This window comes from Drosophila teissieri, chromosome 2R (assembly GCF_016746235.2).
Source record: "Drosophila teissieri strain GT53w chromosome 2R, Prin_Dtei_1.1, whole genome shotgun sequence".
NCBI classification, from domain to species: domain Eukaryota; kingdom Metazoa; phylum Arthropoda; class Insecta; order Diptera; family Drosophilidae; genus Drosophila; species Drosophila teissieri.
The window spans coordinates 23,400,508-23,418,177 of NC_053030.1; the positions used below are offsets into that span (position 1 = coordinate 23,400,508).

Genomic DNA, 17,670 nt, shown 5'->3' on the forward strand with positions numbered 1-17,670 from the left:
TGAAGGGTTGCTTTGGTGCGATAGCTGCCTATCGATAGTGGCGCTGCCACATAGCATTGCCACCGGGTGGTGCTGCCATTTACTTTCCGCGCTGGTGCTGCCATTTACTTTCCGCGCTGGTGCTGCCATATCCGATTCCATTTTAATAGGATTTAACAAGAAAGTTCTGCTTAATTGGAAATAGTTCGGCAGCGCTCAACAAGTGGAAAATAAATAAGAACTGCACAACGCTTACCACCACATCGCCGGTGCCCCAACTGGAAAACAGTCATCCTCCACCGAGCAGCACCCTGTACTAAGCGCGCTTGTTTTCAAATTCCAGACCTTCTGTGTGGTATCCAAGCGGTTCCGGAAGAACTACATCCATCGCTTTACGGGCACCAAGAGCCTCTTCCTCTTCTACCCATGGAGCCCAGCAAGGCGCGTTTGCGTCTACATCGCCACCAACCAGTTCTTCGACTACTGCGTCATGGCCACCATCCTGTTCAACTGCATCTTCCTGGCCATGACGGAGACCGTGGAGGAGGCGGAGTACATCTTTCTGGCCATATACTCCATTGAAATGGTCATCAAGATTATTGCCAAGGGATTTCTGCTCAACAAGTACACGTATCTGCGCAACCCGTGGAACTGGCTGGACTTCGTGGTCATTACCAGTGGCTACGCCACCATCGGCATGGAGGTGGGCAACCTGGCGGGGCTGCGCACTTTCCGCGTGCTGCGCGCCCTCAAGACGGTGTCCATCATGCCCGGATTGAAGACGATCATCAACGCGTTGCTGCACTCCTTCCGCCAGCTGGCGGAGGTCATGACTCTGACCATCTTCTGTCTGATGGTCTTCGCGCTCTTTGCCCTCCAGGTCTACATGGGCGAGCTGCGCAATAAGTGCGTGCGCCAGGTTCCCACCGACTGGACGAACGTCTCTCACACAGACTGGCAGATGTGAGTTGTGCAAAGAGTCTCGCTTTCCGGTCAGAATTGCGATCTAATCGATGACTTATTTTGTTTCAGCTGGGTCAACGACACCGACAACTGGCTGTATGACGAGGATGAGCTGCCCGTGCTGTGTGGTAACTTAACTGGAGCCCGCCACTGTCCCTTCGAGTACGTGTGCCTCTGCGTAGGCGAGAATCCCAATCACGGCTACACCAACTTTGACAACTTTATGTGGTCCATGCTGACGACTTTCCAGCTGATCACGCTTGACTACTGGGAAAATGTGTACAACATGGTTCGTGTTTCCGGGTTCTTTGTGTTATGAGGGTCTAATGATATTACTTCCAGGTGCTGGCAACCTGCGGTCCTATGAGCGTCTCCTTCTTTACGGTGGTGGTTTTCTTTGGCTCGTTCTATCTAATCAATCTGATGCTGGCTGTAGTGGCGTTAAGTTACGAGGAGGAAGCTGAGATCACGAACGAGGTGAGTTATTGAAAACCCTATTTTGTGCATTACTAACATTATAATGGCTCTGCAGGAACGCAAGAAGGATCTCTTGGACCACCGGGACGACTCGACTTTTAGCTTCGATCCCTCGGTGCTTAACGTAAAAAAACTAAACAAGAACAACAAAAAGAAGATCGACTCACGGAAGGGAGTGCTCTTGGCATCGTACAGCAAGAAAAAAACGAGACGAAAAAAAACCAAAGGCGGGAAGGAAGGTGGCACCAACGGCAATGGGAACGGCAGCAACGGGGACGACCATAAATCCCATTCGGCCACCCCCAGTCCTGGACCAAGTCCCCGCCACAGCGCAACCGAATGCCCGACTGCACTTACTATGCAAGCTCAAAAACAATACCAGCAGATGGAGCAGCACAAGCTGGCCAAATCAAGCAGTGGTGGCAGCAACTGTGCAATGGCCTCCACGCCCAAGGGGCGCATCAGCTTCCAGGACACCGGAATGAGCGTAAAGAACCCTAATATGCTTTACCCCTCGGACTACAAAGGGCAGCTCATCGCCAGCAGTCGTCAGCCGAGCTCCAACTCAAGCGGCGTAAATCGCGAGTCTTCGCAGGACGACTCTGGGGTAGTGGACGATCACGAGGAACAAGATACGAACAATGATTTGGGGCACGTGTCCACCGTTGAGCTGGCCCTCTCCCCACGCGAGGTACGCATTATTAAATGCAATGGAAACATTGCACGCATCAAGAACCACAATGTGTACGCCCTGCACCAGGAATTCTCTTCGGAGGTCGTGGTGATCGGTAAGAAATAAGTTTTTTGAATGGAATCTTTATATATAAATATCACTATTCAAGATGACCTACCCGACCGAAACTGTGATCGTTGCGTTCATTGGTGCACCGATTACGAAAGCTGGCTACAGTTTCAAAACTGCCTATACAAAGTGGTGAGGGATCCTCTTTTCGAGCTGGCCATCACACTTTGCATCGTGTTGAACACCGCCTTTTTGGCCATGGAACACCACGGGATGAGTGAAACATTTCGCAACGCACTGGATGTGGGAAACAAAGTGAGTTTAATATTGCCAACAACCAGAATAAGTCAATTATCATTATTTATCTTGCACCTCATAGGTCTTTACGTCCATTTTCACGTTTGAGTGCATTGTCAAGCTAATGGCTCTGTCTAAAGATTTTTTTCTGTGCGGATGGAACATTTTCGACCTCCTTATCGTTACTGCGAGCCTGCTGGATATAATATTCGAGTTGGTCGATGGCTTGAGTGTCTTGCGTGGCTTGCGATTGGTAAAAGGACTTTATCTAGCTTTCGTATTTCATATTTTAATGTTAATTTCTTCAGCTAAGGGTATTAAAATTGGCTCAATCGTGGACTACAATGAAGGTGCTGCTTAGCATTATAATCTCGACGATCGGCGCCCTTGGCAACCTCACGCTCATTTTAGTCATAGTCATCTACATATTCGCTGTCATCGGCATGCAGTTGTTCTCCAAAGACTATACGCCCGAGAAATTCGATCCAGATCCTGTGCCAAGGCAAGACCGAAAGGAAATCTTTCAAATATTTTAGTTAATTATATTTATACCTTTGAACAGATGGAATTTCAATGACTTCTTTCACTCGTTTATGATGATCTTTCGCATTCTGTGCGGCGAATGGATCGAGCCTCTCTGGGATTGCATGCGAGCCGAAGAGGAGGTATGAAACTTACGGCTAATAACTAAAGGTTGCTAAAATTGGTTACATTTTCCAGCAAGGAGCCTCCACATGCTTTGCCATATTTCTGCCGACGCTCGTGATGGGAAACTTCATGGTGCTTAACTTGTTCTTGGCCTTGTTGCTCAACAGTTTTAACTCCGAGGAGCTCAAGTCGAAAAAAGAGGCAAGTCAAATGTTCCGGATGCTCATATTTTGATCCCAGTTTCTTAGCGTTCGTGAATGTATATGTCTTTATGTCTATGTGTGTGCCAGAAAAGGTACTTAAACAACCCGATAACTAAATCCGAAAATCTCGAAAAGCGATGGGGGAGGGATCATCTCTCCCGTGTCATAAAACAACCCCTTAAAATGGTTAAGATGATCGTTTGTTTGGTCGACCTATAAATGTTTGATTTGAATGTGTCTTGCACTTTATGTGGTTTTCGGTATTTGTGTGTCTCTAAGTGTGAGATCTTAGCTTTATCATGATCGCGCGATGGCACCCCCAATTCTATTTCCAGTTGAATTATACACCATACGATCTGTGGCACTCCTCTGTTTCTACAAGCAAAACCGATTATCATTTTCATGTTTCTCAAAATCCTTCTAAATTTAATCGCTGTCTGTATTGTGTTACTAACTGTGCTAAATGTTCATACTCTCCTATTTAACCAAAACCATAATAATCCCACTCAGCACAGGAGTCAAAGAAGACTTATACCTACGCCCTTTGCTGGGTTCGTCAGTTCGGCGCCGTCCGAAAACTGTTCCTACGAAGTTTGTTCTGGCGAAATTAGCAACCACTCAAATCGCATAAACTCAGACCCAGAACAAACCTCGCATAAGTCTTATTGTAGGTCTACATGTAAAACAAATCTCTAAAATGCACTAAAGCGTATTCCAATTAACCGAATTTCTGTCGTCAACTCTGCACAATGCGTTTTAAATCCTAACTTGCGACACAAAAAAACACCTAACACTAAACACAATCTTAAACACAATCAAAACGAAACTTAAACAATTTAAATACACTGAAAACGTTAAACAGATTTTCAAGAAGAAGGTAATTTTTTTAACTAAACTTCTTACTTGCTTTAAACTTGCTTGCCTCGTTTGCGTTAACCAATCCATATCTAAATCCAGACATACTGTATGTGTAAATACTTATGTATAGAGTAGTCAAAAGTCGATCAGGCTATATATGTACGTTGTATTTTTTATGTTGCCTGCCCTTAGCATAAGTCCTGTTCAGTTCTGTATGCATTGGATCCCCAATTGTGTAATATCAATATTGATGTCTATTCAAAAAGAAACATGTAGCGAACTCTTTTGTTGAGTTTCACTATTGGGCTTCGCTGTGTTCTAATGCTTACCATTCTCTGACCCAAATAGGAAGTGGGCGAGGAGTCCAAGTTGGCAAGGAGCATCGAACGAGTGCGCGACCTGATTCGCAAGAAGCGGCAAGAGCGCAAGGATCGCAAGGAGCGAAAGTTTGCGGAGAAGTTTCAGCAGATCGTACTGGATGCCCAGCAGGCGCATGCTCAGACTCACTCCCACCAGGCTACAGTCGGTTTGGAGAGAGGCGACAAGCCCGGTGCGCTGGCGGAAACCAAGTTTCATAGATTAAGCTATCAGGTAATAAGTCTTACATTTCACGTTTGAACAATGCAATTAATCCATACCTTTTTCAGGAATCTATGAACCGCCCAGTTTCTGGCTCCGATTTTGGTTTCCAGATTCCCCTGCACGACGGGTTGCATACGATAGTCGATGGCCTAGAGTATGATGACACGGAAGACTTGCCAGAGCAGATCCAGCTGCAAGCGCATCCACTGCCACCCACTTCGGACTCGATGCCTCCTACCTATGAGAGTGCAATGATGGCCGCCGCTGCAGGCTCATTTTCCTCTGTCAATGGAAACGGAAACAGTCAAAATCTTACGCCATTCGTACAAGCCGAGCGCCGGCTGCAGCACCAAATCTCTTCGGGAGTGAGCACCCAGCAGAACGATTCACGCGAGGAGGCTACCTACACAGAATCAATCGAGCTGCGTCTGCTGGGCCAGTACAACTCAACGGATACGGACCCGTACGCTAACGACCAACGGAGCGGCTGCGGTTCCTTCAACCGAGGCGACTCACTGCAGGACAACTCCTCGCGGCGGTACGGAAGCGAAGAGCACGACGAGGCCTATCTCAAGTACCAGAAATCGCTGCTGACGCGATCGCCAAGCTACCGAAAGTCACTGGATCGCCTATCCCAATCTAGTGGGCAGTCTCAGCGCTCATTGCTCAAGTCGGAAGAGGCTGAGATGCGTCGGCATTCTAGCGGCCAGTCCCTGAACTCCATATCTATCGAACAGGATGAACTGCTGTCTCAGCAGGGCAATTTGCGAGAGGAACTGCTCAATTGCGACCAAAAGGAACTATTTCAGTTCCTGCAGGAGGAAGAGGAACTGCATAAGGGGACCAACCTGAACCGCATCTCAAATGTAATGAGATCCCGACGACCCTCTAGTCAGATGGGACAGCCAGATAGCGAAGCATTGGTGGAGCACTCTGAGTTTGACAACATTATTCAGAGTTTTGAGAAAGAACTAGAAGAGATCAAGCGATCCACCACATCGTTGGAGCGCAAACTTTCCAACCTCTCAGAGCCCTCTCCGGCAGCCGATGAAGCCACTAAAGCCATTATGGAGCACATTGCTATCATTACAGGCGCCTCCGAGCGCTCGGCCGCCGACGAGGTAGTGCTCCCCCTGAACCCATACGACAGTTATGATCTGTCCAGCGTACCACGACGTTCGCAATCCGTCAGCGCAGCCGCTCAGCGCCAGTCCGTAAAACTAAAGCGACGCAGCCTAGAGAAACAGCGCAAGATCGATGAGGACTTTAGCATCTCAAATGAGATACGCAAAATCTGTGATCAAATCCACGCCCCCTTCGTGGCCATGGAAGCAATGGCAGTCGCCGCCACCAGCGCCAGCCAGGCGACCCAACCTAATCAATCACCCTTTCTCAGGCGAAAGGTCGATCCGTTCACAGTGCAGTTCGACCGCTTCAAGCGCCTCTCCCTTATAGAGCGCGTGGAGGAAGTACCCGAGGAGGAGAAGCCTATCTCGACGCTACGCATTGAGTCGGAGAAGATGCCGCGCAAGTTTCTGCACGGTCACGACCAGCTGCGTCTAGACAGCCTCTCTCTGAAGAGCACGAACTCGTACGAAAACCTCCTGATCCAGAAACAGAAGATGGGCATGACCGCGCCTACCGCCGTTCCTGCTACTCCGCCTACCTCCTTGAAATCGAGCATCGAGCCACCGACACTGGCGCAAATTTCATCGCTTAAAACCACCCCGCCGCTGGCTGCTCTTACCGAGCATCAGCAGCACTTTCATGCCACAAGCATTCAAGCAGCACCCACTCATGCTCACGCCCACGCCCATGCCCATGCCCACTCTCAGGCACATGCTCACTCAATGGCTGGGCAGCGGCGACGCCAGGAGCATCCACAATCGACGCTAGACAAAGCCGCATCCTTCCAGTCCGCGCGCACCGAGTCGCACAGCTCGGGAGCGGCAGACACGAGCTCAGCCCTGGCTCTGGCCATGGCCCAAAAGACTGAGCAGTCGCAGTCGACGGCGCCAGAGGCCACCCAGAAGCCGTCTGCATTTACGCGACTGACCGAAAAACCATGGCATTGTTTGGTTTCCTACGTAGACGATCTCACTGTCGGTGGGAGACGTAACTCGCAGGGAGCTTACAATGATCCCATGACTTTTCCGAGCTACGGGGCCACAAAGCCAGCCAAGGTGCCTGACGACTGTTTCCCCCAGAAGTGTTACGATCAGTGAGTATTCCTCAGCGTTCCCACCTGAGCTTTCTAATTCTGACTCCTTTTCAGTTTCTACTTTCGCTGCCCCTGGTTCATGAGCTGCATGGACACGCAGAGCGCCAAGCACTGGACGCGCGTGAGGACGGCTGTCTTGACGGTTGTCGATACTCCGGCCTTTGAGTGGTTTGTGTTGGTGCTGATCTTTGCGTCAAGTATCACGCTCTGCTTCGAGGACATTAACCTGGACAAGAACAAAACGCTAAAAAGAGTGCTATACTGGATTAACTTCTCCTTCTGTCTGATATTCGTCGTGGAAATGATTCTCAAGTGGCTGGCCCTGGGATTTTCCAAGTACTTTACCAGCTTCTGGACCATACTTGATTTCATCATAGTGTTTGTAAGTGACATGCATAAAAAGTTATTAAACCGTGACTTCTTACCGACTTGTTCTCCTCCAGGTATCAGTTTTCTCGCTGCTTATTGAAGAGAATGAGAATCTGAAGGTCCTAAGATCGCTGCGCACTTTACGAGCTTTGCGTCCGCTGAGAGCCATCTCTCGGTAAGTTGACCAATTGTTGGTCTCCCGATAGGCTGCACACAACCTACTCAGACATCCGTGCATCCGATGAAGAAAGCTCTCTGCGTAGGAACTTCCGTCACTACTTCTCGATCTTCCTCTATCACTACTGATCTATTTTATCTTTTCGAGGAGGAGTTGGTCAGACCGAGCGATGCGATCCAAGCCGTGTGCAGTGTTTAATACAATCTCGTTTTCTTTATGAATTTCGAATAGAAATACGTACTCGTAGAACACGCATTGCATCGTCCTCGCCTCCGTCCTTGTCCTCGTCCTTAAATCTGTTTAGTCTGTATTGAAGTATAGACCTTTCCTGTGCCTCTGTAGCTTTAGTATATTGTAGAAGTAGAAAAGAATATTATGTATATATGTATGCCCTAAGCTAGCTAAATAGTTGACTAAGCAGATGAGTTCCACTCCACAATCCATTCACTACTTTTTTAAGCATCCATTTGACCACGACCACTTAGCACTGTCCCGGCATAGTTGAGACGAGCTGCGTCCATCATTTTATTGCTGCTGGCATTTCATCGATCATTTCTATTCCAGGTGGCAAGGAATGCGGATTGTAGTAAACGCTCTCATGTATGCAATACCATCAATTTTCAATGTACTTTTGGTTTGTTTGGTTTTTTGGTTGATCTTCTCAATAATGGGTGTTCAGTTCTTTGGTGGTAAATTTTTTAAGTGCGTTAATGAGATGGGCGAGCTACTGCCGATTACTGTAAGTATTCCGGTGAATGTTCAGATGCAGCTTCACACCAGTCAACATTTGGGATATTACTAATCATTGCATATTCCAGGAGGTGAACGACAAGTGGGACTGCATCGAACAGAACTACACGTGGATTAACTCTAAGATTACTTTCGACCACGTGGGAATGGGCTATCTGGCCCTGCTGCAAGTGGCGACCTTCGAGGGCTGGATGGAGGTAATGGCCGACGCGGTAGATGCTCGTGGAGTGGATCTGCAACCGCAGCGGGAAGCCAACCTATATGCGTATATTTATTTTGTTATATTTATTGTGTGCGGATCGTTCTTTACACTGAATCTGTTCATTGGAGTTATTATTGATAACTTTAACATGCTCAAGAAGAAGGTAAGCCCATTGGCCTATGCTCCTGGCCGGTCAGCTTTTTTGCATCCACACTTAAGTCACCTGTACAAACGCTAACCATCCCATCTATGATCCATCTTTGATTTGAATTGCTGTATTCCGTTCGAATCGCCGTCATTGTGTGTAAACTTATCCGTGTTATTGTGTTGCTATGTTGTGACGAGTTGTTCATTGAATACCTTCTGCATATCGCTTAGTGTGTTACATAACTGTGGATTGTATATATATAATTAAATGTTCATTTTATTCTCATCACTTTTATAGTATGAAGGAGGAGTGTTGGAAATGTTTCTCACCGAATCTCAAAAACACTATTACACGGCTATGAAAAAATTGGGACGAAAGAAACCACAGAAAGTTATTAAGCGACCTATAAATCATTTTTTAGCTATGTTTTATGATTTATCCAATTCGAGAAGGTAAACAAACCCGTCAATCAACCATTGATCCCACCAATCTCAATCTAAGACCAGCAAATTACGTATATCTACTTATAGTTTGTACTTACTATTAGTCTGACTCTGTCCTCTATGAACTCTATGAACTCTCTTTGTACTTTTGTACCAACTTGTATGCTAAAGCTTAGTTGCTTAGGTTAGGCCCACAACACATCTATAGAATGTTTCTGATTTGGTGATAAAATTCATTTAAACACTTGAAATTCCCGACATTTTTGGTCAAAACCGGTGCTTGTCTCAAGCAAGCACCGTCAAAAATGCCTCTATCTTCTGTGTTTTTAATCTGTGTATCCTATATTCAAATGCATACTCCTGGAAGTTTTGTAGAGCACATTTTGCAATGATACTTAAAGACTGAACTAGATATTATTCAAAATATCAGACCCCCCGCACTCTAGGCATGCTCTATCTATCGGATAAGTAGCAGTCCTTTGGCCTCTGGATCCGACCCTTTTATAACTCGCCCCTTTGGTGTACAACCAGCATGATCAACATAGTTAGCATTAGAACTAGTTTACTATACCTACTACTACTTACAATGGTGCTCCTCGAAATGCCTGTATATAATCCCCGTCTTTCTGAATTACTTCAAGCACCGCGAGTTCGGCTAGTCCGATGTTTCATAGTGCCAAACAAAAATTCTAATCAAAGTCCACTTTTGTGATGTGCAGGTTCGAGATCGCGATCTTTGTACTGATTTTCCTAAATATGCTTACAATGGGCATCGAGCACTACGATCAGCCGCATGCAGTCTTCTTCATTCTGGAAGTGAGCAACGCCTTTTTTACCACGGTATTTGGTCTAGGTAAGCGCCTGAAATTGTTTCCTAAATATAAATATTAATGTATTTAAGTATTCTTCTTTCTGCAGAAGCCATTGTGAAGATAGTCGGTCTGCGCTACCACTACTTCACAGTGCCATGGAACGTGTTCGACTTCCTTCTGGTGCTGGCCTCCATCTTCGGAATTCTGATGGAAGACATCATGATAGACCTGCCCATTAGCCCGACGTTACTTCGGGTGGTCCGCGTCTTCCGCATTGGGCGTATCTTGAGGTTAATCAAGGCCGCCAAGGGGATCAGGAAGTTGCTATTCGCTCTCGTAGTGTCCCTGCCCGCCCTCTTTAACATCGGGGCTCTGCTAGGCCTTATCACCTTTATCTACGCCATTCTGGGCATGTCGCTGTTCGGACATGTCAAGCTCCAGGGTGCCCTCGATGACATGGTAAACTTCCAGACTTTCGGCCGCAGCATGCAGTTGCTGTTCCGGCTGATGACATCAGCCGGGTGGAACGACGTCCTTGAGTCCCTGATGATACAGCCGCCCGACTGCGACCCATTTATCCATGGACAGACGAACGGCAACTGCGGACACCCGCTACTAGCCATTACCTACTTTACGAGCTTCATCATCATCAGCTATATGATAGTGATCAACATGTACATTGCCATCATCCTGGAAAACTTCAATCAGGCGCACCAGGAAGAGGAGATCGGCATCGTCGAGGACGATCTGGAAATGTTTTACATTCGCTGGTCAAAGTAGGTGTTTTCTGGCTGACGGTAGGCCTAGCCAAAAGCTGTAGGATCTCGCCGAAAGCTGCATGGCAAACTATTTAAAGATCACTGCTGACTATTCCGTCTGATTTACTTGCAGATACGATCCACATGCCACCCAATTTATACACTTCTCGCAACTGTCCGATTTTATTGCCTCTCTCGATCCACCATTGGGCATCTCGAAGCCCAATAATGTCGCTTTAGTGTCATTTAATCTGCCCATTTCTAAGGGTAATAAAATACACTGTCTCGACATTTTGCACGCGCTCGTTAAGCACGTGCTAGGTCATGTCGAGGAGACCGATAACTTCAAACAGTTGCAGGAACAAATGGATGTCAAGTTCAAGAAACAGTTTCCAACGCGCAAAGAATTGGAAATTGTTTCGTCGACGCGGATCTGGAAGCGCCAGGAAAAGGCGGCCAAGACCATTCAAACGGGCTGGAAGGAATATTTGCGGTACTACACTTACCACACCAGCCCATTACCTCACCCTAGCATTCTCCGGCGAACTCCCTATCTGACTCTTGCCAGTTTCTAATCGTGTGGTGTCTCTTCACAGGCGCAAGCGGGAAAAGGAACGCTCCAATTCTGGGGACAGCGCCACTCAAACCTCCAGCCCTGGCGGATGGCAATCGAAACTTTCTGCCCTAAACTTCTTCCATCTTCAGGTGAGTGCAGAGATATACTGTGATATACCCCATGAATGTGCTTAAATTTGATTCTCCGCAGGTGAGTCGTCGAGGCACCGCCTGCTCCAGTCGAGCCTCGTCTCGGAAATCGTCGCGTGCCTCGGATGCATCCGATCTCAGCGAACTAGCTGGACCCTGGTTGAACCTGCCTCTGATGCTCGTCTCAGGTGCCGACGAAGTAGTCAAGGATATCAAACTGCAAAACGACGAGCTGGGCAAACGGTAGTTATCCAGCAGCACCCTTTCCACTTACTCACAACAGCCACACCGACTCATGACACACACTACAAAAACACACATACTGACACGTAGCCATTCCATGTATGTTTATGTTTCATGGCTGCGATGAATTTGAAATGCAATTTTTAGACGAAAACGAAAGGCTTTCCATGCTCATGCCACATGCAACAAGAACATATCCGTCGATCTGCATCGATAAATTAACGTTTTGTGTGTCCACAGTGTATATGAACTTAAGCCCTATTTCTAGCAAATCCTCTTGTATCTCCCTAAACTATGAGTCCCTGCTCGCAGACATGGTCACTGCCGTTCTCAGAAGTGGCTCGCAGCCTAGTGGCTTGAATTACCTAGGTAAAGGCAATCTCCCATTCATCAGCTGCTTAGCTTAGCTGGCAATCTATAACCTACTACTTACGTACAATCTTAAATCTTACAACAGACAACATCAATAGCAGTATTAAAACAAAAGCAACAAGCAATCTTACCAACTTCGTTTTAAGTTCTCGACTATAACTCATCCACAATCCTTGTATATTCAGATAGATTAAGTATATGTATTTACAGTACCAACTATCCAATACTCGAATCATTCGACTTTATACTTACTCTATTTAACATAGTATCTCCATCCAAACTCGACCCTCAACTCGATTCAGCTCATTTCTGCGAACGTCAGCAGTCTGTCAAAAACTCATTTGCAGTCAGCAGCTCTCTACAGCAACTCTTTTCAACTATTATTCAACAATTATTCAACAATTATTAGAACAAGACCCACCGTAATTTCAGTTTTAAAATAATTGAAAACTTCCTATACCAATAATATTAAGATCATTTGTAAGTAGCGGCTTTTCCTTTGAATCCAATCCGTAAATCCACCCATTCCGACCTTACTTGTCTCGCCAAAGTTAATTTGCGATGAACACGTGAATGCGCCATTTGATTTCATTTTGATTGGTTGCTTGCCCTTATATAGATCGTTAAGATAGTTTGGCTATCTATAAGTACTCTCATTTAGTTTAAATGTAGCTTAACGAACATGTCACCAGGTAATTGGAACTGTAAGACTAAATCTCATACCAAATCGATCTCATCGCCATTGCTAATGATGTACAGCTTCTTTAGCGTTGAAAGCTTTCCCTATTTCTTTTGTTATTTCGTCAAAAAATTGCAGCTATCGTTGAAACGAAACAATCCTCGACTTTTATATGTGAACTGACCTAAACCTAACATTCTACATCCAGATAAATGAAATTTATGCTTATGATTGTTACTGTTATTCCAACTACTAAACTATTACTATTATTAGCGGTAGCATTTTTGTGGAAGCGCCTAGAGCAAGTCGTCGCCGAAGCTTTTATAATTTCTTTTTGCGTCATCAGGATGCTGTCGATGACAGCTTAACCTCACCTTCAGTACATAGAAAAAGTAATTATTGACAAGTGCCTATTCACCCACCCACCCACTTTCCACTCGACCTAATAACCCACCTAACCCACCACCAACAACCATCACTTATTAGACCATTCACGACTCTTGCGCTATTTGTATATACTCGTACTCCCTGTACAAAGCCACTGCCCGAAAGGCCTGCACCTCGAACCACATCTGCACCACTCTCTGAATCTCAGTTAGTATCAACCTCACCTTTGTGGCTTACTTCCATTAAGATGCATTCCATCGAAAACAGTATTTTGCATTTCTAGTTATAAGCTTATGTTCTTGAGTCATCAACGATCTCTGCGATCGCTCTATCTATACCTATATCTATTCGTCTATCTGACCTACCTATCTGTCCACACAACCTTCGTACTTGTGCGTTGTGCCACCACGATTGCCTGACACTAATGCGTACATCTCACCCACGACAGCCGCAATGAACAACACCACCAACACCACCTCAACCTCCGCCTCCACCTCCGGCACGGCCTCCTCCACCGCCACCGCCCCAGCCACTGGGTGTGGCCCAGCAGCCACCTCCGCCTCCGACAGCGACCGACACCAGGCGGTGGGGGGAGGGTCGGCTCCTTCACGTAAGCGCGCCTCTAGTTTCATTCGCAAGAAACCGCCCCTAGAAAGAGGTTTGTCAGCACAAAGCGCTTTAAGAGTAAACAAGAACGCTTTTGTCTGTATGTGTGAATTGTACTTGCTATCTTCCTACCGAGCAGCCCACTAAAGTCACCTCTTGCCCTTTCCAGCTGAGGCGCCAGCCCCCGAGGTGATCGTCACCAGGCCGTCGCCGGAGCAGCAGACGCATCCGCACTCGCTGAGCCTGCGTCCGGACAACGCAACCCTGGTCCACGTACTGGTACACCGCGAGAGCGAGGAGTACAAGGAGGAGGATGAGGGCAGCCCGTCCTCGCCCGGCAACGGAAATGGTTTTGGCATTGGCCTGGACATGCTTGGCAAGCAGCCGCCGCCGCAGATACGCATCACAACGGGTTCGGTAGAGAGCTCAATGGACACTTGCGCGATGCCCACAGTGCAGATAATGGTGGACAGTCCGAAGGACCCGCCACGCGGCGATTTCAGCTCAGCACCCATTGATGATGTGGGTGCGCCAATCGATGTGAATGTCCAGGGCGATACCTCGCAGGTGTTTTACGACTACAATCCTGAGGGGGCCACCGATGGCCAAGTGAGTGGACAGGAGGAGACAGCGCAGTGCGAATCACTTCCAGACAGACAGAGATGACCTCCGGTCAACACTCCCCTGCGGGACTCGGAGAAACGCTCCAGCCGTGGCAGCCGCAGTAGTAGCAGCACCACCAGCAGCATCAGGAGTTGCTCCTCCTCCTCGTCGTCGTCGGCGGCATCGGCAGCCGCACCCTCGGCACGGCGTACAAGCTGACAACCTTCGGTCTGAGTGCGTATTCTTTGCCGATTCCTGTGTGCATTTGTGTCAGAACTCGTAGTTTCTTAGGCTTAGGCATGGGGCCCGCCCCTTTGTTATCATAGTCGATTACCTATATAGTTATATATTAATCGCTTTATACGATATACATACATATATACACATATACAGATACGAAACTATTCAGATTTATACATGCAATATCAGTTTAAGGAGGAAATCAATATTAACTATGTTAACAAGAACGTGCATTAAACCGTTGTAGTACTCGTAACTAATCAAAAGTCCGAACTCTGAAGTCGAAACTCGAAAGTCGGAAGTCGGAATCGCCATCATCATGGTTAATGTCACAATCAGAATTGAGGAAGAGCAAATTCGTCGGTAGTTTACTGCCCGATTTAGTTGTAGTCAGAATGCCTGACCCACAAGTGAGACAATGAAGGCAAGGTGTTGCGCACGGCCTTCTACTCTCCTGCCGTGGGCCAACTTTCTGCCACATTTTCGAAGGTTGTTTTTGAACTATACAATACGTAGAGGTTTGCATCACATGCATACATTACATGTGTAACCAACTATCGCGGTTAGATCTAGGCTCATAACTGTAGTGTTTGTTTTCGTAATTATCGACCTGCATATACGGAAGGTATATGTGAATAGTATCTAAATACATTTTGTACATATGCCAAAGGAAGTATTTTAAATTAAAGAGCTAATACTATAGTTACAGACATATGACGTTAGTTAGATACAATTTATTGAAATATTTATAAAGGTTTTTCGTTACGATAGCGCAAAATTGCCGATTACAAATGCGATTACGATAGCGAATATTATCCATTACCGATTGTTCGAAGTACAAAAGCGAAGTATTAGTAGATTTGATTATTATTATATTGTATTGTACATATCTTTTGGCTCCTTCCCCATCCACATCGCCCTTTCTCCTGTACATCTCTTGTACAGCGGTAATGACAAAGACATTGGTATATGAAGACGATTAGAGATTATATTGGTCCTTGGTAACCACTAAGCCAAAAACAATGTCAAGTGATTTTGTACTCAACGCACTCACATATACATATAAATCAATCCTAATCCCAGTCGGGATTTCCCCACTACACTGCACTCTTATCGAGACCCGAATGAACCGAAATCAATCAGCAGTCCACATAAGTACCATGACAGGTCAGAAGAAGTTTACGAAGGTGACGTTTTTTAGTTTATTTTCGATAAGTGCAGTCGAAGGAAGCAAATCAAAAGCAGGACGCAACAATTTTGGTCTCCTATACAATGAACAACCAACAAGCTTCCACAAGAACTCTATTTTAGCAAAATAATTTACAATCTACACTCACTTTATTGTACGACTAAGAATGGTTAGGTCGGGCCAAGTTTCCAAGAAACTCGCCTTGTTTTGTTACTTTTTAAGTGTTGTTCTCTCTTTTAAGTCTCCATTGTGATCGCATTAAGTTTAAACAGTTTAGACATCGAACAGGAACAAGAGTTAAGAAGTGAATAACGTACACTCCGAGTGGGAAATATTAACAAATAACAAATCCCGAATTACTTATGCACCCCCGCGCCATTCAGGGCACTTTGCTACTCTTACTCTACTCTACTTTCATAACTTAACAACAGACAATCAGACAGCGATTGATAGTAAGTTGAAATTCTATGGTACCAACTAAAACGTTTTTTCCAGAAACAAACAACCAAATGAACACACAACAACTTAATTGTGATTTTAACTGCAATTTTTACACAGAAAATACGAAAAATAAGGTCATAATTTTAATTAGAATTGTTAACAAGGAAACAAAACCAAACCAAAACCAAAACCAAAAACAGACAGAAACCAAACACTCGTCAATTAAGTGATATTTAATATTGGTACGTACTCGTATTCGATTGTACATAAACGAAAAACGATTATGATAATGGTAACGAAATAGCAATAGAACCTCATCCAACCAGGAAAAAAACTAAAAACTCAAAAAAAACAAAACAAAAGAAGAGAAATGCTTTTATTTTAGTTTTCCTCAACAAAAATCGATTAACCAGATTACAGAGCGAGGCGAGACCAGTCGGATCGATGCTATGATGTGGGAAGTGGGATGTGGAAAGTTTAATTTAGTCATAGAGTATAACGACAATAAAAAGAATGATGCATATTCAATTAGAGAGACGCAAGTTCGAGTCATCGTTACCGAAACCAATACTCAAGATAACAACAGGCAGACAGGCAAACTCACACACAATCTGGGAATACAAGGACAAACTTAACTCTTAGATATTATTATGGAATCGCGAATCGTACTCGTAATCGCAGTAGACGAGGCTTTGGTCCCACTCAAGACACTCAACAGCAATACGAAGCCAGCGAACCTGAATTGGAGGCGAAGACAGAAGAAGACAGAACCGAATCCTATGCATTTAGAGCTCACGCAACACAGACAAGACATAAGGACGAACTCCCGGACCTGGGAGAGGTAGGTGGATGCAGGATGCAAGTCACACGAAGTACACAAATATATACCTATAGTTAGCAATACGGCTGGTTTAATTAGGCATGCCTTACAGAATACACGATTTTATTTATATATATATATATATATATATTGTTGAGCTCAAAGTACGAGTATATACGAACGATAGCAGTTAATGTTTCATCGGCCACGCTACCAGCAGCAAAGTAAGACGAATAATACCACTTAAACTGAATAACAAGTCGTACGATTGTCCAAACGCTCCGAGAACTAAGTCAATTATTTTGATTTGCCGCTTTAAAGGTCCTAGTCCTAGTCCTAGTCCTCTAACAATAACAGCAGCAGATCAGCAGCTAGTCAACAGCGTAATCAAGTCGAGTAACCAAACTAAGCCCTAGTAGTAATTTGTATTCTAGCTTAGCTTAATCAACGCCTGCGCTTCACTCACTCCATAAACAACGGCCTCAAGCTTTTTATCCGTTGCTGTCGGAAATCATAAATAGAAAATAATTAGGCTGAAAATTGTTAACAAATTATGACCGCACAGTTTGCATCAATTTCCAGTCGGTTTTCCATTGCCATTGATTGCCTCGTTAGCTCTTTACGCCCGTGTAATTCGATTTGGTCCGCTACGCTCAGTTCAGCTCTGACTTAAATAAACGATAAAGATTATGATAGACAAGGAAGACAAAAAGATAAAGATTAAGAATCCATTAACCATAATATGTGACTAACAC

The 17,670-nt window shown here is 45.4% G+C and overlaps 1 protein-coding gene across 6 annotated transcripts in view; it reads left to right on the forward strand.

Moving 5' to 3' along the window:
- Positions 1-17,628, forward strand: part of LOC122613171 (sodium channel protein 60E) — a 30,527-nt gene extending 12,899 nt beyond the window's left edge. The window contains exons 5-28 of one of the 6 annotated variants that reach the window (XM_043787216.1): positions 323-942; positions 1,012-1,231; positions 1,285-1,419; positions 1,475-2,207; positions 2,262-2,476; positions 2,541-2,711; positions 2,767-2,960; positions 3,021-3,123; positions 3,179-3,307; positions 4,516-4,758; positions 4,815-6,970; positions 7,025-7,352; positions 7,414-7,514; positions 8,082-8,256; positions 8,336-8,632; positions 8,915-9,069; positions 9,780-9,913; positions 9,979-10,648; positions 10,764-11,123; positions 11,227-11,335; positions 11,397-11,578; positions 11,847-11,947; positions 13,465-13,722; positions 13,792-17,628. In XM_043787216.1, coding sequence (XP_043643151.1) covers positions 323-942; positions 1,012-1,231; positions 1,285-1,419; positions 1,475-2,207; positions 2,262-2,476; positions 2,541-2,711; positions 2,767-2,960; positions 3,021-3,123; positions 3,179-3,307; positions 4,516-4,758; positions 4,815-6,970; positions 7,025-7,352; positions 7,414-7,514; positions 8,082-8,256; positions 8,336-8,632; positions 8,915-9,069; positions 9,780-9,913; positions 9,979-10,648; positions 10,764-11,123; positions 11,227-11,335; positions 11,397-11,578; positions 11,847-11,947; positions 13,465-13,722; positions 13,792-14,288 — 8,286 coding nt within the window. In that variant the 3' untranslated portion in view covers positions 14,289-17,628. Of the gene's footprint in view, positions 1-322; positions 943-1,011; positions 1,232-1,284; positions 1,420-1,474; positions 2,208-2,261; positions 2,477-2,540; positions 2,712-2,766; positions 2,961-3,020; positions 3,124-3,178; positions 3,308-4,515; positions 4,759-4,814; positions 6,971-7,024; positions 7,353-7,413; positions 7,515-8,081; positions 8,257-8,335; positions 8,633-8,914; positions 9,070-9,779; positions 9,914-9,978; positions 10,649-10,763; positions 11,124-11,226; positions 11,336-11,396; positions 11,579-11,846; positions 11,948-12,902; positions 13,313-13,464; positions 13,723-13,791 lie in introns of those variants that run through there. The other 5 variants (XM_043787215.1, XM_043787218.1, XR_006325670.1 and 2 more) reach the window with 5 other exon arrangements.
- Positions 17,629-17,670: the final 42 nt, after the last annotated feature.